The following is a 25,546-nucleotide window of genomic DNA, read 5'->3' as shown; positions in this document are numbered from 1 at the left end:
AGTTAGATGCAGTGGATAAATTCCTAGAAAAATGTCTGATACGGGAAAGGTGCAATAGTAACACATTAAGCACTGAAGAAATAATTTCTTCTTTTCTCCACGCCTCTCCCCCAAGGCCTCCAGTACTGTTACATAGTAAATGTATGTAGAGCTTCTTTATAAAGCATAAATTAGCTCTAGAATTTTGTTATATAACCTTTACCCAGTTAAGGAAGTTTTCTTTTCCTGTTTTGCTAAGAGTTTTGTTAATCCAAAACAAATTTGAACTTAATCAAATACTTTATCTGTATCAGTATGGAGATAAACTGTGTGCCTTTTCTCCTTTAATCTATAATCGTGATGAATTGCATTAAGAAATTTCTTGCTCTTTTAGTATTAGAGCTAAGATGAGAGTGGAGAAGATTTTTGGATATAATAACAATACACAAGAATCAGTAACATTTCTCTTCACTAGGAAAAAGTAACATCAAAATAAAGTTTAAAATAGTATATCATTCACAATGGCAACAGAAACTTTAAGTATTTAGGAATTGACCTAACCCCCCCCCAAAAATACAATAACTTTATGGAGAAAAAAATTAAATTTTAATAAAGGAAATAGAAGAAGATATGACTATATGGAGAGACCTTCTTTGCTCTTTGATGGAACAATTAATTTAATGTAATAAAAATATAAATTATCCCCAAATTAATCAATGTAAATCCCATAAAAATCAATGTAATCCCAATCCCAATTTCATTTAGTTTTTTTTCCCCCAGAAACTTCATAAATCTAACCTAAAATTGATATGGAAAAATAGAGGTCTACAAATAGCCAAGGAAATTTTAAATATGAAGATCAAAGAATGAGAACTTAACCTACCAGATTTCAAGAAGTACTATAAAACTCTACTAATGAAAAAGGTAATGGCACAAGAACAGACAAATGAACCAATGGAACAGAGACTAGAGCTTGGAGAGTATAGCAGACACCGTCAGTGCCCTGTCATATCCCTTTGGCATTCACCATTTCAGGGCACTCCAAACTTGCTGTGTCCAATTGCATGCCCCTGTGACCCTGCCTGCTTGGTCTGCGTTCAGGACAGATGAGAAATGCCTGGGAGTAAATGCCCCCACTGAGAGCAGTCCTCAGTTGGTGGCTGAAGGGAATTGGTGGGTAAATACTTTAGCTGCCTCTGCCCTCAGTTGAGATAACTCTGAGTTCTACATTGCCCCCAGTTTCCCGGCTTATGGATCCCAGTTTCCCACAGTGGTAATCTGCTTGATAACATTCCCTTTATTGGATTCCTTTTCTTCCTTGTTTTACTTCTCCACTCTTCTGCTACTGCTTCTTGAGTCATCTCCCGCCAAATCTACTTATACCCACATATTTATTTCAAAGTCTGTTTCTGGGGGAACCTAATAAGATGGACATGCACATGCACATGCACATAAACGTACAATAAAAGTAACACTACAATTCAGTGGGAAAAGGACCGATTGGCAAATAAAAGAAACTAGCTTGCTGTATGGAGAAGAATAAAACTTAACATCCAAAGGTGGGCTCCAAGTGAATTAAAGATCTGAAGGGTACAATTATTAATAGAATGTATTTTCTATTAGGAAAATATCTTTGTGAGCTAGGAGTGGGGCAAGTCTTCTTAAACAAAACTTCAAATAGAAATCATAAAGCCAAAAACATGATGAACTGAATTACAAAAGTAAAGATTTCTTTCAATAAAAGACTCCATGGAAAAAGGTAAGAGCCTTTGAGAGAAGATATTACCAATGTCTAAAAGTGATAAGGGATTAATTTCTAGACCACCTAAGAAACACTATCAAATCAATTGGATAAAAGCAGGAATCCAAAGTAAAAATAGTCAAAGGATAGAACAATTTAAAAGTCAAAACCTGAAAGTCCAAAAAGCATCTAAAGAGACGCTTGAATTCAGTAGTAATAATGAAACGAAAAATAAGACAACAGCAAAGTGTCACTTTTCACTCATTAGATGGCCAAAAAAATGAAATCTAAGTAATGGCAAGTATTAGCAAGGGTGTGGGGTGTACGAACCCTCATGCTTTGCTGGTGAGTGTCAACTCTGGAGCCATCTGGAAAGCAACTTGGATATCCTCATGATCTAGCGTTCCCTCTCTTGTTTACCCAGCCCAAAGATATTGTCCTCCAGATCCGTAAGTGGAGGACAGATACAAGGAGATAATGGAAGGAATTGGAGGGAAACCAGTTGTCCTTCAGCGGTGAATGGGTATGCAGCGTGTGATGGGTGTACAATATAGAGTACAGCAGTTAGCCAACGACATGGCAGATGTACCCAGTAAGATGGATAATCTCGAAGTACAGCGTTCATTGAAAAAATGCTATGTATGCACATCAAACAGAACAGATTTTTAAGGAACCTAAGCATATGGAAGATCCACATCAAATACATTGGAAAAGTTGCTTATGGAAGGATGGAATAGGAGTAGGAAAAGGAAATATAAAAAGAATAAATAAATGGAGTCCAATGACGATAGTGAGCTAATGAACTGAGGAGAATTACCCTTTGCACCTAAGCCACCCCTAACAAAATACATAAGGGGAAAGACAAGGCAGATGGTAAGTGCCAAGTACTAACCAGTGTTTAATAACAGAGGAGTTTATAAAGTCTATTATAAGGGCCTTTGCCTTGATACATCAAAATACAGACTGGGAATACATAAATAAGATGAAGAATAATTTAGACAACCGATACTGATGTATAAATCAGAAACATTTACTTTAGCTTGAAATCATCTATATTTCTGTGGGAAATCTTTGAAAAAATATTTTAGATGATAATGCTGGACAAAAACTCAGAGTTGTAAAGGCACAATAAATTCTTTTAGAGAAAAAAATATTTTAAAGACGTTAGGATGCTAAGAACACCAGAAATACATATAGAGCATCAGTGGACAGGAAAGATGAACAAGTATCGTCTATCTGTAAAAAACAAAAATGCCAGTTGCATCTTAATATGTTTTCGAACAGATTCATCAATGGACGCATTAGAGTTCTCAAAAGCAATCAGTGGCACTTAAAACCATTAGAGCCAGAATCTGAGTATAATGAACACATGGAAAGTGGGTGAGCAATGTTGCTGTGCCTTTTAAAAAGAAGGTGAACAAAGACTGAAAAGCTTTTCAATTGTCTCCTAATTTGATTAATTGGTGTTTTTTCCTTATTCTGATGTTTTTATTCAAACAATGTTGATGCACTAATTAGTTAACCCTGAGGCTCAAGGATTCTCTATTCTTAGTCACAGACACAGCCGCAGCAGCACAGATGGGCAGCCTGTTCTGTGGCTGCCAGCTTTCCCCTTGATCACGTGGTAGCTTCAGATACTTAAGCACCACAAAAATTTCAGTAGATACCCCAATTCGTACCCTGCTAAATCACAGTAAATAATACATTTGGAAGTGATATATTACGCATGAGTCACAATTCAGAGATTAAAAGGGTATCTTTTTTGCTTTCCCCTCACAATTAACTTCTCTTTTATTTTATTTTTCCAGGCATTCAATTAAATTTAATTAAAGGAGATTTATTGAACACTTACGCTGGGCAAGTTAGATATGGTATAGCCCTTCCCCCAAGAAGTTTGTCACGGGGTGTGTGTGTGTGTGTGTGTGTGTGTGCGTGCGCGTTAATGATTCTGAGCTTGTTTAGCGTGGAAGAGGGGGCAGGTGAGTGGGTACAAGGGACAAATAAAATAAAACAATTCCCCTAAGTATTTGTGACATATAGAGAAGATGACAAGTTCTCTGAGGATAAATGGAGAGAGACATAAGCTTATGCTTTTCTATATTATTGGACAACTTTGTTATTTTCTAGACTAGAGAATCATATTTTAGGACATGTTCAACTTGGCAGCAATAAGAAGCTTGAGAAATTATGCCTAAGGAGTATGATAATTTCCCCCTCAGTATGGTAGGAGAATGGAAATTAAATGATCAACAAAGACTTCTCGGACTACAAAGGGGCCCCTGAGATGTTATGCCGTAAACAGGACCCAACCTAAATTATCCCAGACAAAAAAGAATTGGTGCCATGTCTTTTCCAGTCCCATTCTAAAAGGCCATCAAAGAAATAAATGCTATAAAAAACTCCAGACAGCCAGGTTAGTGCTTAACTTCTCAACACAGTTTTTAAATGATGAATAGAAATGTTTTTATATTACAGTTTAAAGAGTTTCACGTTTTCTCTTTAGGATAAAGGCTGAGAACAGCTAGTTGCTGATTATAGGTCAATAAATCTTCTGGCAAAATAGAATACTTTTGTAATTCTGGTTCCTTGGTAGCAAACCAGTAGATTGCCCATGTTATGGGAGAGTTTTTACTGTATGCTATTTATTATGCTACTTATAATTTAACACTTATGCCATTACCACTTAATTTAGATGGTGTGGTTAGATTTATATGTAATATAGGACTACATGATAACAGGGTGCTCTTTAATTTCAAGGCCATTTTTTAGTCACCACTCACATTTTTCAGGCTGAACAATAAGTGTCTTTATACTCTCTGACGATCACTTTCAGGTGTTCTTGGGGACATACACCCCCTGTGGCTGGGGGGAAATTTGGGCGAAATCCCATTTCCAGGACTTCCTTAGAATGTTTAAGGGGCTCCTCTCTCTGAAACCCGGAGTCCTAAGCTGTCACAGAACTTTGATTAAAGTTATGTAGGTAACTTGACTTTGTGAAATCTGCTTTCCATTTTCTGCTGTTTTCTATCTCCAAGATGTAACTGGCATTTTTGTTTTCTACAGATCGATGCTGCTTGTTCGTCTTTCCTATCCTTTGGTTCTCAGCCTCAGGTAATTCCAGTTGGAGGTGTTTTGTAACGATGTGGGCATTTGTGTAATGCTGAATACTTCATTTTTCCCTTTGGGTCTGTCATTATTTTATGGAATTATTAAAACATGTTGACATATTAGAAATTATTACATCATCTGCTGGTAATAATCAGTGCTATGAGCTTATGTTTTAAAGTGCTAAGACTTTTATCTCTAAGTAAAACAGATTTGCAGATAATATATACATATTTTGGAAATGAAAATGCCAATTTCAAAATCAAATTCTGTGTTAGATTAAAAATAATGTATCTATTGCTATATTTGGGGCTAATATCCTGTCCCTTAATTGAGTTTGAAACCCGTGGAGGGAGAAATTTATGGAATCAGACTTATGGAGATCAAAGTATCATTGTAACTGAAAAGTCAGTTTGTGATTGTAGCCTTAGATCTGATGCCAAGTGTGTTTGCTAAAACTACCCCCAGAATTAAACTGGAGTAGACAGAGACTCGGGGCCTCCTGCCAGAATCAGGTTTTCTACCACAGGGCAGAGAGCAGACAAGAACAGAGGTGGCTCCCTAAGGGCAAAGGACTAAAGGGGACATGTCCAATTTCCTCCTTTCAATTATCTCTCAGGTAATTCTCACTCCTCTTATAGGAAAGAGTTAAGAGGAGTTTGGGGAAAGAAGAGGGTTCGTCTAGCTCCTGTGCATGGAAACATGAGGAGTGGGAAATAAGTGTCTCCTCGTTATACCATCTTTACTGGACACTACTGCTTCTATCTGTAGCTCTGTCTCTGACAGCAGGTATACCAGAGTTAGCGTTAGTGTCTTGAGTTTTATTGCCTTGACTCTCTTAACCAGTATCACTAGTCTTCTGGATGGAGAAGAGGGCTCAGTCGAGGTCCTGTCTTACAGATCGATCAGCTGTGTGCCTTGGGAAAACCCCTACATAGTATGGCCAAGGTGCCATGTCCTCCACCTAGTCCTTCCAGAATGTCGTCCTGGCCAGTGTGTAGACAGCCTTGTGTAGTGGTGCTGTATTTCTCCTGCCTCAATACATTCCTCAGTCTGCAGAGGATTATTTGCAGGAAGTGGGAGGCATTAGACACCAAAACAAGACCAGGATCATAATAGGTGACCTGTTTATGAATAGTATTTCAAATTAATTGAGGAACATTGATAGATATGTAACATGTGATGGATATTAATCAGCTTACAAGCTTTTGCATTGTGTTTAAAATTCAGAATCACTTTTATTTCTGCAGTGCTAAATGAACAAATTGTAAAGCACTCCTCTAAACACCATCAAGGTAAACTAAGCTTTTATTGGATTTGGCTACTGTGCACATTGTGAGAAGTTGATAAATTTATTATGGAATATTTTACATTACCTGACACAATTTTTAAAAATCATTAATTTTTACATTAACTATTCTTTTGTTATTTTTGTGATCATCTGAAGATTGCTTCAAAACATTTTTACCAAATAGTAAATAAAGGATCTTTAAGATCCACAAATAAAACAATCAAATGTTAAAATTTTAGTATGAGGAAAATCCTTAAAGAATAGTTGTAGCTCATTAACTAATGGCTCCATGTAAAGAGTTGCTAGAAAAAATGCAATTTGTTTTGAAACTTTTTCTGTCAAACTTCAATCTTATTGCCAAGCCTCCTCCAGCTTAGAATGCGTTTCTAAGGAGAACTTATATATCTGAATTTATTCTTCTTCAAAGTAAGAGATACATCTTTGATAAATGACATCACTAGATATTTTTGTTATTGTTTTATATTTTACAGTATTTCTAGATGGGCCACAAAAAGACGTCTCAGGGATTTATTTCCAGATTTTTATGGAGTGACCTGTGTCCCTATCTCTGAAGAGAAAAAGTGAGAAAGGGTGTATCAGTGTTCGCACTCTACTTTTTCTCTCAACCAACTCCCAGCGATAGGTGTAACAGTCAGTACCAGGACAACACAGGAATATCTAAAGGTCAGAAGACCTACTTCCCAGGACACACTCTATCAACTACTAGCCAGGTGTGGTGTTGGGCAAGTGACAGTCTCTTAGAACCTTACTTCCTTAGTACATGACAGTAACAGTTCCTGTCCTGTTAATGCACACAGTACTGTGAATTACTATGTATGTGAAGGTGTTTTGTTATTGGAGCACTATATAAATATGAGCCATTTAATGTAATTAATAAATATCCCAGCCGTGTACATGGCAGGCAAACAAATGAAAGAGAACAAAGCAGACCTGTGATTCCAGGGAGGATGCTTAGAAAAGCTGTTTCATGACTCACTGTATCCCTAACTACAACCAACCATATTAAACATGCACTGCTGTTCAAAGTTCAGAATAGTGGTGGTCGCAAACAATCCTTTTGACGTGTACTTCTAAATGAAGAGTAATTGCAGCTAGAAATCAAGCTTTATAGGTCACACATTTTTTTTTTAACGCTACCATTGTTAACTAATTGCTATGTACCTGGCACTGTGCTAAGAGATTTACCTACGTTTAATCCTTCCAAGAATTCTCTGCAGTGATGTTGTCATCTAAGATTCATGGCTGGAAAAAACAGTCTAGAGAGGTTCAGTAACCAGCCCAAGGTAACACAGCTAATACAGAGTAGAAATGGAATTCACGCTGCTAAAGAGTTGCAGGCTGCTCAACCTCATAGCCCATGTTTTTCACCACCAATTATATCACCTCCCCCCACCCATGGTTCCAGATCTTCGTTATTTCCAATGTGCATTTCTTAAGAAATCAATTGTCCGTGGTACTACTGTGCTAAATTCTGTGCAAAGCAGGTTTCGCCCCTGCTTGTCCATGTGCTGCTCCTCGCCACACCCATCTGGCTGCTAACCACAAGGAGCCCTGCCCTACTTCTGTGTTCAGATGCTTTGAAAAACCTGATCTAAGGTGTGCAGTCAGCAGCCTGGAAGGGTGGTAACTCAGATTATGTGCACCATGCGTGCCCTCTTCCTCTCCAGCTCCCATTGTTTGGGAGCAAATGCAGGGTTTTCAAATGACCCGATAATGAATAATATTCAGTGAGGCTCACAGCTTTGGCGTGTAAATTCAGAATTGGCTACAACCTGGGAAGAATAATCCTCCTTTTGGCACTGCCCTAATTACTCTCAGTCATAGAATTCCGTGAAATCTTAGCAAGTACTGAGAACTATGTATCTGGACCAGAGGGGAAGCCTTAATCAGTGCTTAACAGTACATAACATTTTTTTTTCCTGGTTGGAAGGAAGGTTTTACTTTTAGGAGCCAAGTTTTTATGATGAGAGAAATCAGGGGATTCCAACAGAGTTTCAGTGGGCCACAAGGATTCTATTCTGGGTAGTTGGAATATGCATGTGTTCCTAACATTCTACAGTTATGTGTTCTATGCAAATGTTGTTAAAACAGAAGCATAGCCTGTGTATCTTCTTTCCATTAGGCATACAGTGCATTGGAGAAGCTTTGCTTCATGATTATAGGGACTCTGCCAAAGCCCCAGGTAAAGTTGAAATATGTTTTATTTGTAGGGAAAAATTGCTCAGTGATATCTTGGACTTCCTTTTGGAAGAAAATATACCCAATTTAGGAAGCCAGACAAGAGGAGCCAGAAGAGGATAAGTTGGTTTTGGATAAGACACAAATACTTCAGTTTCTCTGATATCTGAGAATTTAAGGTCATACTAATGCAATTTACAAACATCCAGTTGGAAAATTCTATGTCCCCCTCAAGTATAAGATGTGTTCTACCTCTGATGAGAGAAATGTGGGGTCATTTGCCTCCTTTTTTCTACCCTGACTCAAACTACAATTGGAAAACAGATGCATCTTTCTTTGTTAGAGAGGACATTAAAAATCCAACAACAACAAAAAAAGCAAACTATATTATCAATGTCAGTTTGAAAAATATATTCTTACTGTGATGTCTTGGTTTCTTATTAAAATTATTTGATTATTCTGAAAGAACTTTTTGTCCCGAAGTGAAGATACGTGGGAACTTGAAAAATAGCATAATATACCATATCCTTTTTATATTCTGCATTTTAAAGATGTACTTATTTTAAATCTATCTTATTAAGGGTAAGAGCCTCAGGTTTAGAATTATATTTTTCATTAGCAATTCTAATTTAACCTATGATCATCGGTACATTCTGACTTCCCTTCCTTTCACATACAATAATTCAAAGAAACCTTGATTTTTTTGAAGGCATTAATGTTTTCTGAAACTAACTGTTTACAACTATTTTTTCCTAATGTTTTTACAGGTGACGTTTTCCTAAAACATTCAGTTGGCTTTTTTCTTAATTATAAGAAATGACAATGGTGTTATCCATGATTTTCCTTTTATATTTAAAGCAAATGAGATCAAAAAAGAACAACAAAAAGGAATGATGTGATTCATTCTCAAAAACATAGATTTTTGGAGGGAGACAGGAATATAGAAAAGTTTATAGAAGGAAGCAAAAACAACTCAATCTTATTATTTAGTGGTAACAACTACAAATATTTTGATGTGATAACTTCTTGTCTATTTCTCTGAATATCCTATATGTGATTATATCATGCTTTCCCATTCTACCGCTGTTGAACATTTAGGATGTTTCCAATTTTCTACTCTTATGAACAATGTTGTAGTAAAGATCTTTGTTCACATTTTTATTTATAAACAGTTTCTCATTTATTTTTAGAGCAATATATGCTTAACCAATTTTAGTCTTATATATATATTTTTTTTTTTTTTTTTTTTTTTTTTTTTTGGTTGTTGAGAGCCCACTGGCCCATGTGGGAATCGAACCGGCAGCCTTCGGAGTTAGGAGCATGGAGCTCTAACCGCCTGCGCCACCGGGCCGGCCCCCAATTTTAGTCTTATATTTTATATGTAACATATGTTTAATGTTTTTTAAAATTATGCCATAATCTTATATATTTTATACTATATATTGTACATAACATATATTATAATTTTATGTTATAAATAATATATTTATGTTTGTATATCTCTTTTGTCAACAGAAAACAGATGAAAAAGATAATACCAAAAGGGTAAGGTGATTTCCATAAATATATACATTAAGAAAATAATAAAGGAAACCGCTAATCGTCTATAGTAAATCTCACTCTTTTTTTTTTTAACAGTTCTTATTTCATTATTCAAAGATGCGGAAGTTGGGCAATTCAAATGTTGTAAGTAGTAGAATTACTTCTTATTAGTAATCACTAGTATTTGGGTTATTTTTTTTAAAACTGATTTTTGAAGTTTATCATAGAGCTAGATGAAAATTCATGTTTTTTTACTTTAAAAGTTTATACATGTATGAACAAATAGAATTCAAAATTTATTATACATTTATTTTATATCTCAAAAACTACATGTATATCAAATTCATTCATTCATTCAACAGTTATTTACTGCGTATCTGCTATGTGCCAATCACAATTCTAGTTATTAGAAATATAGCAGTAAATAAAATAGAAAATTAAAAAAGAAATACTTACTGTCATGGAACTTACATTCGAAAAGCAAAGAAAAAGCAAATAATTAAGTGAAACATACTTTTTTAGAAGGTGATTAGTGCAAGGGAAAAATAGGTTTGTCCAAAGGCATTTTAAGAATTATTTTAAAATATCACGGTCAAATGTAATTAAATATAACTAGAAATATCCACTTGTATTCCTAAGATCTCCTTATTTGTAATTAGGCATTTAATGTGAGAATTTACTAAGATTAGCCAGATATCAATAACTTTAATTCAGTTCACTTCTAAACTGTGTGGTTTTAGTGGTAGTTTTTCTTTTTGTATGTATGGATTTAAAAAATGCTAAGCAAGCTACTTTGATATTTCAATCTAGAATACTGAATAATAATTTGACTATAATATTCTTTCTAAGCTTGTGACTCACTACTATGAACCAATTTAGAGAATGAGGAGCAAGTGTATTTTACATATATATGTACCTGTGGATAGGGAACTGCAATCTTAAACTCAGTTTTAAATGTTTATCACATTGAATATTCTTACATACGAGGAGTTGAAAGTTAGGTTATACTGGCTTTAAAAACCAAATACAAGTTGAATTGGTTAACAAATAACCAGTGTATAGGGCTTAAAGTAATCCATTTGATAAATGATTTTGGTATTTGTGAGAAGGTTCAATTTAAGCCATGCCTTTAAAATGAAACTGAAGCAGGTAGCCACATGTCTCAAATGTGCTTTCAGTTTCTTCTGCTTGGCATCTTTACATTTGGAGAAAATGTATCTTAGTCACATTTTTTGCTATCAACAACACATTGTCATTTTTCTTGTGTCACCTGTTGTCTTATTCCATATGTTCAATTTTAAATAAAATACATAATTTATAAATGTGTGTGTACAACACAGTCTTCCAGATAAACATTTTCATAATGGAAAACTGATTCTCACAGAATTGTTTTCATCTGTCCTAAATTATTTTGAGTAAGTCTGGAAGCTGACAGACTGCTTTTTGTCTGTCAAAGATGCAGGCTGGTGTTTTACTTCTTGGCAGCTGAGGAAGGACTGAGGCCGTCAGGAAAGTGTTTGTTCAATGTCATGGCATCTAGCTATATCAAATTTTATTCCATCTCATGGCTTATTCTTCTCAGTTCTTTGAAATGCTCACAAAGGATGTCATAGATAACATCTTCTTGTTCTCTTTTGTCTGGAGCAAGTATAATGGGTAAAAACAAAAACAAACAAATAGGAAACCGTAGTGATGCCCAATGCTAAGAAGCCCTTGTGCTCATCACCTGTGTGTGTTCCTGTCTCTCAGTCATCTGTTGTGCATTCATTACTGCAGCTCGTTCCTCAACTGCAGGAGAGAAGAATGAAGAGATTCAGAGTGGACGTATGTAACACGAACTGCATGCTTGCTTTGCCATTCACTCTGCGTAGGGCAGCTCTTCTGTTAATTCCCAGTTGTGTTTTATACGACACTCTTCTTCAGGATAAAACCCACACAAACACCAGTTAGCCTAAGAACATCTGTTTGCAGGAGTGTTTTCACACTCAGGAAGAAAAGAATTGTTCCCCCTCTATCTCAGGAGCAGTGAGGAAAGCTGGGGTTAGATTCCCTTCCAAGGACATGACCCTCCCAGTGAGGAAACCCAGTCTTGATTTAAGAAAGGACGTAGCAGTATGGCTCGTTGTTAGGTAGGAACGGGAGAAAAGATAAAAGATAAAGTACTTCTGTGGACATAGGTTGGCAAATGGCTGGGAGGGCAAACTTTCTATCCAAGTTTTAAAGTGTTAGTAAGAGTAAGGCTCATGAAGGAAATATATCAGAAGTTAAATGTAGGTATTTTGTGGTTTTTTTTCCATAATTAACAAAAATATGGCCCAAATTCAGTATGTGTATGTAAGATGAATGTAACTATATTGACACGTTTTTAAACTAGAAATTGTGGAGTTTTTATTTTCATTTAAAAAGAATCCTAACTCTTTCAGTGATGAAAGTTTCTAGGTATTATTTTAAAGCAATGCCTTACGTTATTGTAATGCATTATAGTTTTCAGTCTTGTATCACCTCATTTTATTCTTTTGGCAACTCTGTTGGTGCTTATACAAGTATTGTTATCCTCAGTTTACTAGAGGGAAAACAATTCAAGACAGTTAAAGATGTTTCCCAAGATCATTCCTAGTAAGTGAGATTAGAAATTACAAGTCTTCTGACTTCTGGCCTGGGCAAATACTTTTCTAACTATGCCATTTCCTTTATAGTCTAATCTTAGATATTTCTATTATTGTCAGATTTTCCCTTAATTTAAATACCATATTAATTTCATTCTCCAAAAGTCTTCAAATAGTTTTTAAAATGAATACAGTTTAGGCAAATAAATTCCTCAAAATTTATTTTTATGGTCACTATTTCCTCCCTAAATTCTTCACATTCTTAAACTAAGTTTCCACCAAGGAAGATAGTATGTGCTGCCAACTTGAATGAGAAATGTAAGAGAAACTGTAGTAGTGCCTTAAAATTGTAGAATTTCTAGTATGAAAAAATATCAAAATGGTTGTCAGCAAACTTTCTGGAAGTAATACCAGGTGCCAAAAACATGTATACACATGACTTGTATTTCTCTTTTGTTATCGGTATATATTATTACAATTTTAATACAGTTTTTTCCTTTCTTAAAATGTATATACATATTTTTAACACCCTCTGTATATACTTTTTTCAATTAACTTTTACTTTCTGAAGAATTTGCTTCACTTATGAATAGTGTAAGATTTCATTTTAAAGGTTCAGTTCCTTAAAATATATCGACAAATTATTAGTTTACTATATAACTTCAGTTTCATTATTTTTACAACATTAGCTAAATACTCAGTATTGTGGCCAGTTTGGCATTTTTTCTGAATGTTCCGCCTTCAGTCAAGTAGCTGAAAACATGAACTCTGACTTGGCAGTGTATACTACTGGACAAATGATAACTCCTAAAAGCATTTTGTAGCAAGACAAGTTTCCTAGGAACCTATGAAAGAAAAGAATGTAAGACCTGAATAGAAATAAATAAACAATAATGTTAGCTTTGCTAGACCTAAGTCACCTAATTTTAAAACATATTTTCAATAGTGAAATATTTTGGATTCTTAAAGAAAATGTTTTCAGATCTTAGTGCATTCTAACACTTCTTATATTTTGTTTACTAGACATCCTTACTTCTATCCCCACATCTCTTTTACCCTTACCTCCCAAGTTTTTATATATACTGTTCTCTTTCCAGTGATAAGACTGAAATGAACTGTGTTTGGATTTGAAAGTTTTAAGTTACATTTTGTCCTACCTTTCTTTTTTTTCTTATGTAAGCATATAAATGTATAGTGTCTATGGGTACATTTTTGAATATTAAAATTATCTATCTTTTAATTAACTTAGGGCGATTTATAGTCAGGATGAGAATTAGGTATAAAATATGGAGAATTTAAGATATATTTATTGTAAAGCAAAGATTTCAGAATTTTAATAGATGTGAGAGCCAGTTTTTAGAATTTAGAAATATGATTTTACTTATGGAATAATTGAAAAGGGTCCTGTTGACAAATTTCATAGTGCTAGCCATCCTGATATTTTTATAAGTAATTGTTGAAAATAGGAAGCTATATGAACCAATTTTATGGAAACCATAAAATGTTAAATATGTTTTCCATTAAGTTTAAAATTAAATGTTTTAAGAAAAGAAACACTTCAAAATATACCCATTATGAATAATTGGTTTCTTCCTATTTCATGTTTTTTCATTACCATTTCTGTAAATATAATTATATTGGGAAAATCTCTTCTGAAGTCTCATTGAATAAATATGTTTACCAAAGTTGTCCCTTATTTATATACATGAATACATAAATATTATGTATTTTAGCTCTCACACAATTCTCTTATATTTTTCCCTGTCCTTGTGTTAGCACATACAATATGTTATTCAAAGAAATTATTTTGTTCTAACAAAATGCTAAAAGGAGATTTTAAAAATACTTAATTATCTATGCAGTGTCTGTCATTCTTCTTTCTATTTATTGATGAATATACATACAACTGACAAATTTCCTGAAAATAGAATCTGTTATATTGATAAGGAAATTATTTTAAAATACAACATTCTGATGATACTGCTAGTTGTTATAAATTCTTCAGATGTTAATACAGAGATTAGTTATTGATATAAATTATATACTGAAGTCTTTGATTCCCTCTTTGTTTAATTATGATAGTTTAAAATAACTGTGAGCTTCACTATACTCTCAGGAAGAATTTGTGCACATTTTTACTGTTATTTGATTTGTAATGCCTTCATTTTCTCTTCAGGAAGAATTCCGAGGTCCTATTGCAAGCCAAAGACGAAGATACTTTTTATTCAGGGTATGCACATACTGTATTTTTTTAAAAATCAATCAATACCAAAATTGAAAAATAATTTCACTGTCCATTTATTTACATTATTTCATAAGTGTTAATCAAATTTTGAAGTTTATTTATTATAGATGTTTGACATCAGGTGTTATTATCTGAGATTCACTTCTTTTTTTTTAATTAAAGTTTATTGGGGTGACAATTGTTAGTAAATTTACATAGACTTCAGGTGTACAATTCTGTATTACATTGTCTATAAATCCCATTGTGTGTTCACCACCCAGAGTCAGTTCTCCTTCCATCACCATATATTTGATCCCCTTTACCCTCATCACCCACCCCCCACCCCCTTACCCTCTGGTAACCACTAAATTATTGTCTGTGTCTATGAGTTTTTGTTTCTCATTTGTTTGTCTTGTTCTTTTTGGTTTATATACCGCATATCAGTGAAATCATAGGGTTCTCTGCTTTTTCTGTCTGACTTGTTTCACTTAGCATTATTCTCTCGAGATCCATCCATGTTGTCACAAATGTTCCTATATCATCTTTCCTTAACGCCGAATAGTATTCCATTGTGTATATGTACCACAACTTCTTTATCCATTCATCTATCGAAGGACATTTTGGTTGTTTCCATGTCTTGGCCACCGTAAACAAAGCTGCAATGAACATTGGCGTACACGTGTCTCTATAGAGAAATGCTTTTATATTTTTGGGGTAGATATCCAGGAGAGCGATTGCTGGGTCATATGGTAATTCTATTCGTAATTTCTTGAGGAACCTCCACACTGCCTTCCATAGCGGCTGCACCAGTCTGCATTCCCACCAACAGTGTATGAGAGTTCCTTTTTCTCCACAGCCTCTCCAACACTTGTTACTATTTGTTCTGTTGATGAAAGCCATTCTGACTGGGGTGAGGTGATATCTCATTGTGGTTTTCATTTGCATTTCTCTGATGATTAGCGATGTTGAGCATTTTTTCATATGTCTATTTGCCATTTGTATATCCTCTTTGGAGAAATGTCTCTTCAGGTCCTCTGTCCATTTTTCAATTGGGTTGTTTGTTTTTTTGTTGTTGAGTTTCATGAGTTCCTTGTATATTTTGGATATTAGCCCCTTATCAGAGGAACTGTTTGCGAAAATCTTCTCCCATTCAGTTGGTTGCCTCATTATTTTGTCAATAGTTTCTTTTGCTGTGCAGAAGCTTTTCAGTTTCATATAATCCCATTTGTTTATTTTAGTTTTTACTTCCATTGCCTTTGGAGTCAAATTCATAAAATGCTCTTTGAACCCAAGGTCCATAAGTTTAGTACCTATGTTTTCTTCAATGCAGTTTATTGTGTCAGGTCTTATGCTTAAGTCTTCGATCCATTTTGAATTAATTTTGGTACATGGTCACAGATACTAGTCCAGTTCATTCTTTTGCACGTAGCTAACCAATTCTGCCAGCACCATTTATTGAAGAGGCTGTCTTTCCTCCATTGTATGTTTTTAGCTTCTTTGTCAAAAATTATCTGTCCATATTTATGTGGTTTTATTTCTGGGTTCTCAATTCTATTCCATTGGTCTATGTGTCTGTTTTTCTGCCAATACCATGCTGTTTTGATTATTGTAGCCCTTCAGACAAGCTCAAGTCAGGCAATGTGATACCTCCAGTACTGTTCTTTTTTCTTAAGATTGCTTTGGCTATTCGGAGTCTTTTGTGGTTCCAAACAAATCTGATGATTTTTTGTTCTATTTCTTTAAGAAATGCTATTGGGATTTTGATTGGAGATCGTATTATGGGTAATGTGGCCATTTTAACTATGTTGATTCTTCCAATCCATGAGCACAGAATGTTTTTCCATTTCTTTGTGTCTTCTTCAGTGTCTTTCAAAAATGTCTTATAGTTTTCAGCATATAGGTCTTTCACATCCTTGGTTAAGTTTATTCCTTATAACTTTTATTCTTTTATTCTTTTATATTTTATTCTTTTGTATGCAATTGCAAAAGGAATTGCTTTTTTAATTTCTTTTTCTGAGATTTTGTTGTTAGTATACAGGAATGCAATGGACTTTTGTATGTTGATTTTGCAGCAGGCCACATTACTGTATTCGTTGATTGTTTCTAATAGCTTTTTGGTGGAGTCTTTAGGGTTTTCTGTATATAGCATCATGTCATCTGCAAAGAGTGATAATTTAACTTCTTCATTCCCAATTTGGATGCCTTTTATTTCTTTCTCTTGCCTGATTGCTCTGGCGAGGACTTCTAACACTGTTGAAAAGCAGAGGTGATAGTCATTCAAAAATGGATGATTAAAATCAAACCCTTTCTAGGATCCATGAGTAGAAGAAAGAACACTAGACAGGAAATCTGAACAGCCCTGTCATGTTCCTGAACATAGAGCAAGGGGCTTCAGTTTTTCACCATTAATTGTGAGATTAGCTGAGAGTTTGTCATATATTGCCTTTATTATGTTAAGGCATTTTCCTTCTATACCTATTTTGTTAAGTGTTTTAATCATAAATAGATGTTGTATCTTGTAAAATGCTTTTTTCTGCGTCAATTGATATAATCATATGATTTTTGTCCTTTATTTTGTTTATGTGATGTATCACATTGATGGATTTGCGTATGTCGAACCATCCTTGTGCCCCTGGAATGAACCCCACTTGGTTGTGATGAATAATCTTTTTAATGCAGTGTTGCATTCGATATGCTAGAATTTTGTTTAGGATTTTTGCATCTGTCTTCATCAGAGATATTGGTCTGTAGTTTTCTTTTTTTATGTTGTCCCTGCAGGTTTTGGTATCAGGGTAATGTTGGCCTCATAAAATGAGTGAGGGAGTACTGTCTCTTCTTCAAGTTTTTGGAAGAGTTTGAGCAGGATTGGTATTAGATCCTCTTTGAAGGTTTGGTAGAATTCACTAATGAAGCCGAGATTCACTTCTGTCACCACCTTATTGCTTCAATATTATGGCATCTCTGATCTCTTCCCTAATCCACAACTGTTTGTAAATACCCAAAATGACATTCATCTATTTCAGTTTAGTTCCATAACATTTCATGTACAGGGAAAGAGTGTCTTAAAGATGTAATACTCTTTAACTTCCAAAGAACCATATACTAAATGTTTCATTCAATAGATCAGAAGAGTTATGACTATTTTCATAAGCTTTTAAAAGTAAAAGAATCAAATACATTCAAAGCTGTAAGTAGATAAAACTTTGTATTTAGTATTTTGTATATCCAAATTGTCTGAAATGTGAGTTTCTTTCTAAGTAGCTATACTTTTTAAAGTGTTTGTATCCCTCACACATTACCAGAAATTTTTCATTCCTTAATTCAGCCACTATTTATTGAAATTCTTCTGGGTGCTAGACAATGTACCAAAGGCTGGGAATATAAAGCCAGATAGAATTCTGTTCTTAGGCTCTAGGAGTTTACAGCCTAATACAGGAAATTGGTAAATAAATAAATAAATAAATAAATAAATAAATAAATAAATGTTAACTGTACCTTCAACCCAGGGGTTATGGTTTTCCTTCCTTCCTTCCTTCCTTCCTTCCTTCCTTCCTTCCTTCCTTCCTTCCTTCCTTCCTTCCTTCCTTTCTTCCTTTCTTTCTTTCTTCCTGTCTTTCTTTCTTTCTTTAACATTTTAAAAATTAAATTTATTGGGGTGACAATGGTTAGTAAAATTATATAGGTTTCAAGTGTAGAATTGTATAATATGTCATCTATATATTACACTGTGTGCTCACCACCCAGAGAGGGTAAAAGGGGTCAAATATATGGTGCTATAGTTTCTAAAAAACAGGCCCTTAACCCAGACTGGGGAATGGAGGAGGTAGAGGCTTTAAGGGCTGAATTTGAAGAATCAACAGGAATTAGGCAATGAAATATTTACTTTAGGAATTCCAACTTTATTGTAGAGGCTAAGGAGAGCCATATGGTTAAGATTTGCATTTTGGAAACTAATTCTAACAACAAATTGGAAAATGGTCTGAAGGAAGGAGGAAGACAGCATAGAGGAAGAAATAATACTACTCATTGAAATCATTTGGCTGCTTTCTATGAAAATTTACTCCCCTCCTTAGCTAACACTGGTTTATTACTAATTTGTTATTTTCCAGCCACGCAATGGAAGAAGGTCAGAAGATTACATTTAAAATGGTATGTGCTTCACAATTCAACCCAGTTTGAAAATTTCTGTTGTTTTTAGATATTCACATATTAAACTATGCTGAATATATTTCTATTATTTGATTGCATATATATATATTACTATTCTATATAAATACTACAATTATAGGGGCTGTGAGGACTTTAAGATGGAAAATACCATTATTTTAAAGCCAGATTTTTTTACCCAAGTCATGCGTTCCTCAGACTATGCCACAATAGTCATCACCATCAATTTTGTGGACATTGACCTTATTATAGTTATTTGTTGTGCAAGTAGTTTATGTAAGAGATTGTGTCTTATTGTGGTAATCAGTGTCCAAAATAATGAGTCAGAATTTATAACCTGAATGTATTTCTGTGTTCCAAATTACCCATATTCAAAGATTGATTTTAATAGCTGTGATTTACCATTTCTAGAGAACTAAGAAAAGGTGGAAAGATAGGAAAGCATGGCGTCTGCTTTGGGATTCCCAGAGTTTCCACCTTAATGATGGAGATAAAATAGACACTTAGTAGCTATTGAGTGGTCATACATGTTTAATAAATATGTTTATACTAATATGTTATTAGGTTATGAATTTTGAAATTAAACCCAAATGTAGATTGATAAATTTATACCACCAAGGTAAAAGTATATTCTATAACTTTATCTGAATTCAGATTCTATGCTGAACATATTTTTGCAAATATTTAATTCATATCATTTATCTCAATCCTTAATACATATTTAGCTTAAGAATGTTAAAATTCTTAACATTTTCTCATAGAAACAAAAATTTTAAAATGCACTATTTCTAACTAAAGAAGATATCAACACCAAAATTATACAATATCTAGAAAATAAAGGTAATGAAAACACTGAGTATCAAAACTTATGGGACTCTGCCAAAGCCATATTCAGTGGAAAATTCAAGACTTTAGCATTTTCAAGCAAGGAAAAAATGAGTAGAGTAAGGATTTAACTCAATAAGTTAAAAAAGAACAAGGTGAACCTCAGGAAAAAAAAGGAAGAAAAGTATAAAATAAAAGATGAAATTAATAAATTATAAAATAGTAAAGTAGAAGAGTTGGTAAATAAAGCAAAAACCTGTCTCTGTAAAAAAATAAACTACTCTAATTCGCCTAATTAAGAAATAGGGGAGAAAGAAGCGGAGTACAGCTTTAGGAATAGAGACAGTGGAAATGTAATGGCTCTGTGCGATGTCAGAGGGATAGTGGATGGGGGCAGGGGGGTCACACAGTGTGAGGGATATAAATGATAAATGTCTAAGTATTACTTTGTCTTGTGTACCTGAAACTAATAATAATAAAAAAAGGACAAAAACCCAACTTAAAAAAATAAAGAAATAGGGGAGAAACCAAAAATATACAAAAATACAAATGAAAAGAGGAATATTAAAAGATATGGAAGAAATGAAATTATAAAAGAGTAATTTGCAAATCTCTGTGCCTGTAGTTTGAAAACTTGCGTAAAATGGAAGATTGTCTAGTAAAGTAGGTGCTACCAAAATTTACCTCAGTAGAAAGAAAAAAATATATATACAGACTAATGGCCATGGAAAAAAAATTGAAAACATTATCCAGAAACTTTCCCCTCAAAAAAGTCCTTGGCCAATAGATTTTGGATTTTTCCAGCTCAGAGAAGGAAGAAAAATCTCAAAAAACTTATGAAGTCAGCCATATATTTAATGAAACTAATACCAAAATCATACAAAAGTAGTATTAAGGAAAATTAAGGTCAAAGATATTTATAGTTTTTAATGTAAAAATTTAAAAGAAATGTTAGTAAACAGTATTCAGCAGTATTATTTAAAGAATTACATGACCCTATGAAGTAAAGTTTGTTCTAGCAACTCAGGATAGTTCAATATTAGGAAGTCATTTAAATGTTTTCACCATTACAAGATAAATTATGTAATCACCTCAATAGATACTTTTGGTAAAATTCCTCATCAATTTCTGATGTTTTAAAAGAAGAAAGAGATGAATTTTGTCTTGATATTGTTTATATCAAGACACACGGTCTCACAGTCAGTAGCAGGTTTCATAGTAAAACACTTTAGCATTTCCGTAAATGTCAGGAACAAAACAAAGATGCTTTTGTTTTTTTATTTAATGTAGTTCTTATGCACTAGCTAATTCAGTTAAACAAGAAAAAAATAAAAGATACAAGTATTGGAAATGTAAAGAAAAAAATTAATGTGCTCATGGGGCATAATTAGGAACTTAAATTTTCAAACTATTTTTGGAATTAACTCTTGTTTCAGCAAAGGCCTGTTATGTTTGTATCAGGAATATGAGCAAACATTTTCTTAACTTTTTCTCTTTTTAAAGAGTTAATGGAAAAGAAAACTATCTTTCATAATATTACAAATGTAGAGGCATTTACAAAATGTGAACAAAAAATACTTTAATACTAAATAGAAAAAATGTTTGTGATTATAACACCAAACTAAGTGTTAGAGTACTCACAAATGTGAAATGGAATTTAATCTATGATTTGATCAATTTAGCAAATTTTCCCTGAAACAGAAAAATAGCTTTATTTAGATCTTTGCCAAGATTAGGCTCTACATAAACTAATTCACTCAGAACTTCATTTTATTTTGTTAATAAACAGTTCAATAATCATTTTTTTGTATTTAGCGTCTGATTATCTGAGGTCTTCCTTTGTCCTGATGACTTAAATTTACTTTAAAAATAGAAATATAATAGAATGATTTAATTGTAACAATATAGCAAAATAAATACACAAAGAGTAACTGCAACTTTTGAAATAGTCATTAACTTTGTTGGCATCAATGAGCTTTAGAAAACCACTTTTATATAGTTAAATACTGTCAAGTTTTGGAAAATACAGACATACTGAGGAAATGTTCCATCAAAGAGAGATTAAATGATAGCTAAAAGTATATAGGCTGAAGAAAAGCTGAGAAATACTTCAGATGTCAGTTTTATTATACATAACAAAACATTTCTAGAAATACCTACATACAAACATTATATGCACATTCACATACTCATTTATACTTGAATCTAAATTCAATATTTATCTTTTTACAGATTACCAACTATTTTCCACAGAAGCAATGCCATGGGATACAAAATATACTGGCATTTTGTTTTCTTCTCAAAAACAATCCTTGCTAAATTTAATATGTTTGAGAATCCCTGTGTTGTAAACATTTTCAGTAAAAGTTGTTTGAGACTGTAAATGTTCAATTTGTTGAAAATTTAAAAAGCATCTTAAAATATTTTTTCTTAGGGTTACAATGATAAATAGTGTGTAATAAGGCTGTAAGTAATGCTGTTCCTTAGATTCCTGTAGCTTCTGATAGTACTGATGCATATATTCTTTGTTATTTATGTTAAAGGCACTCAGTAGAGAGTTGAGTTTTAATGAGCTATTTTAGTTTGTCCTGTTTGGATTTTTATCAGTGACAAAATCATCGGAATGCCCAAGAGCTAACAAATGTTATTATGTGAATACCAATTAAACCTGTTGGAGGATTTGGCCATGATCTATCCAATAGTCCAATAAGCAAATTCTGATTTATATTCTGTAAAGTTGATGTCTGATTGCTACAAACATATGAAGGGACTAGTTTTTTCCACCAACTAGTAGTATTCACTTTCTCTTAAAATAACGTATTTTACCTTGCAACGTTTGAAAGGCAACCAGTCTTGTCCATTACCAGAAAGAAAATTATTTTACTAGTAGAGGATCCTGAATACACTGGGAGAACTTTTTGCATCAAATCAGTGTTTGGTAGATGCAGAATTAACCTCAGATGAATGTTGAGATTATCTCCCTTCAGCTTCTCATGGATTTTTCCTTTCTGACAACCCCCTCTTGCATAATAACCACCTACTCCACCAAGCAGATTGCTAGCTAACTAGAGAAGGGTGGCTCACTGAGTGGATTGGATTCATTCTTATATTATTCAGAGTATAGCATCTGAAAATCTTTGTCTTGTTAATTTTGACCACTGATGATGGCCGAAATCACTACTTACACCAATAAAGTCTCTGAATCTCACTTCTTCTCAACCGGTGTGAAGAACAAATGGAAAGAAGGAAGCAGAATAAGACAAAAAGTGCATTCTTTTTTTAAAAAATGAATTGCCTTGAAAAGATAGGCACTTGAAAGCTGAGAATGCCTCTTGCTCTAAAGCCAGAGATGCATAGGGCAACATTAGTACTATGCACTGTAATTTAATTAGCGTGAATTTTGGATTGTCAAAATACGAAAAGAGAATCAAATATTAATTTAAGCAGCAGTTCCCAGGTGTTCTCAGAAAGCCAGAAACTTAGGCCACTTACATTTTTTAGGGCTCCCAGGTATTAAAATAAAGAAATACCAAAACATGACTATAAAAAATGGAGGACGTTTTAAAATATTGCATATTTAACAAATTAATATCTTATACAAAAACACAACAAAATATATGGGTTACTAGGAGTATAGGATTTGTATTAAGTATTAACTGGGCCGTAAAGATGGAGTGGCCCAATGCTGAAGCCAAGTTTAAAATTATGTCCTTAAAAACATTCCTATTTTTCCCCCATATCCTATCAGTATATCTTTGTGACCATGTGTATGACCTTATTTGGCGATGTCAAATGTTTTCCCCACGTTCCTGGCAGCTCCTAGTAAACATCATTTCCTTAACCTAAATTTCTAGGAACCCAACTATCTAGGCTTCCTACCTAAAACCAGAGCTCTTATCTCCTAAAGAAGCGCATTTTTAAGATGGTGGTGAAGAGCCATTTGAGAATCTCGTGAAAGTTCTGATTCCTAACTGCACCATCATCCCCTTCTTCCCCCCTGAAAATGTACACATACAACAAAATTATGTGTATACCTGGGGGCTAGGTATTCCCTAAAATCCATCCAAATATAGGCTAAGCGCTCCAGGTTAGTAATTCCTCCTTTGAAAGGTTCTCTCCCCAGAATTTTATTATTTCTCCATGAAGACAGGACTCAGATTGAAGAGTGTCAGAGAGCTCGGAAACAACGCGTTGATTTGATGGCGCTGGAGGGGAGGCCGGGAGGAATACCAGCATCAGCACCACAAGGCAAGCAGGAAAGGCTCCGCTTGGCATAAATATACCCCAGGACCCGGTGCGTGGGCACCCACAGCCATCACGTAGGCCACGCCTTCGCGTTGCCTGGCAATAGAGCTGCGCCAGGAAGACGCCCTTGTTCTCCCCTCCCCCTCCCCGTGGGCAGTGGAAACCTCTGGGCCTGCGGTGGGGGGTCTCCCGCCCGGAGGAGACATCTGAATCTGGAGTCCTTCGCCAGGCTCCTGAAGGGACAGCTCGTGAGGGTGGAGACCGACCGTCATGCAGGTGGGAGAACGGCCACAGGGTGTCTGGGGCACCCAGTGGAGACGGCTGGGCCTGAGGCTGAGCACGAATAGGGAGGGGGGCCCATAAGGGCTGGATGCTAACATTTGTTTTGGGTAAGAGCTAAAGTTGGCCTGCGTCTCAAGATTGGAGAGAAATCCAAATTAACTCTAGGAGAACGCCAGTTTTACAACGCTCAAAACTTGGGTATGTCGCTAGAGGAAGGTTGGGAGTTGTTTGGGATTACGTTTCACACCTGAATCCTGGAAATCTTACGGCTGCACTATTTCTCACTTAAGAAATAGACCAGCAACTTTAGCTCAAGCCTAATTCAATTTAAGTATCCTGCTGCACAACTTTAAAAAAAACACACAAAACGATCCTAACAGAAACGCTGGTAGTTGCATCTCTCTTGAGAAAGACCAGCTGTCCCTGCAGTTTCTCCTACCTGACTGCCAAAGCTGTTACACTTCCACTTATTCCTTAAAAGGCTGCTCCTCTGTCTAAAGCTTCCTTATTAACCAGAAGCTTGTGTTTTTGTCTGTTTATCAAAAGAGTAAAATTGTTACTTTCTGACTTACAGAAACAGCTTCTCCCCACCTGCTCCCCCAATTTCAAACCACGGCAATTTTTCTTGGTTTACATATTTTGGTATTCCTATGTTGTGCAATTTATTAGGATGTATGGGACATAAATTACATATAATTTAATGGATAGTCCTTTTGTGTTAATAGATTACTAGCAAGTACATTTTATCCAGTGTATGACGACATTTCTATACATTATAGTGAATAATCCGAAAAGAAATTAAGAAAACAATTCTACATATGGTCGCATCAAAAAGAATAAAATACTTAGGAATGAATGTAACCAAGGATTTGCCTTGTACACTGAAAACTACAAAACATTGCTGAAGTTAAAGAAGACATAAATAAGTAGAACAACATCACACCTTTGTAGATCGGAAGACATATTATTAAGATGTCAATACTTCCCAAAGTAATATACAAATTCAATGTAATCCCTATCAAAATCCAAATGGCAGTTTTTATAAAAATAGAACAACCCATGCTGTAATTCATATGAAATCTTAAGAGACCCAGAATAGCCAAAACATCTTTTTGACAAATGGTGTTGAAAAAACTGAATATCCACATGTAAAATAATGAATTGAACTCTTAACTCACATTACAAAGAAATATTAACAGTAAGAGGATCAAAGACCTAGAAGTGAGAACTAAAACTATAAAACACTTGGAAGAAAACAGGGCAACATTCACATGATATTGGATTGGCAACAATTTCTTGGATATGACACCAAAAACACAGGCAACAAAAGAAAAAAGTAA

General features: G+C 34.4%; 1 protein-coding gene across 2 annotated transcripts in view; it reads left to right on the top strand.

Moving 5' to 3' along the window:
- The window catches only part of NMU (neuromedin U), a 31,194-nt gene extending 8,889 nt beyond the window's left edge, over positions 1-22,305 (top strand). The window contains exons 3-10 of one of the 2 annotated variants that reach the window (XM_081049609.1): positions 4,784-4,831; positions 8,260-8,319; positions 9,831-9,860; positions 9,954-10,001; positions 11,634-11,681; positions 14,640-14,693; positions 18,797-18,836; positions 21,912-22,305. In XM_081049609.1, the coding sequence (XP_080905735.1) occupies positions 4,784-4,831; positions 8,260-8,319; positions 9,831-9,860; positions 9,954-10,001; positions 11,634-11,681; positions 14,640-14,693; positions 18,797-18,832 (324 nt within the window). In that variant the 3' untranslated portion in view covers positions 18,833-18,836; positions 21,912-22,305. The remainder of the gene's footprint in view (positions 1-4,783; positions 4,832-8,259; positions 8,320-9,830; positions 9,861-9,953; positions 10,002-11,633; positions 11,682-14,639; positions 14,694-18,796; positions 18,837-21,911) is intronic. The other variant, XM_081049610.1, reaches the window with a different exon arrangement.
- The last annotated feature ends 3,241 nt before the right edge of the window (positions 22,306-25,546 follow it).

Source organism: Rhinolophus hipposideros (genome assembly GCF_964194185.1).
Source record: "Rhinolophus hipposideros genome assembly, chromosome: 1".
NCBI classification, from domain to species: Eukaryota; Metazoa; Chordata; class Mammalia; order Chiroptera; family Rhinolophidae; genus Rhinolophus; species Rhinolophus hipposideros.
This window is presented reverse-complemented; position numbering and strand designations above follow the sequence as displayed.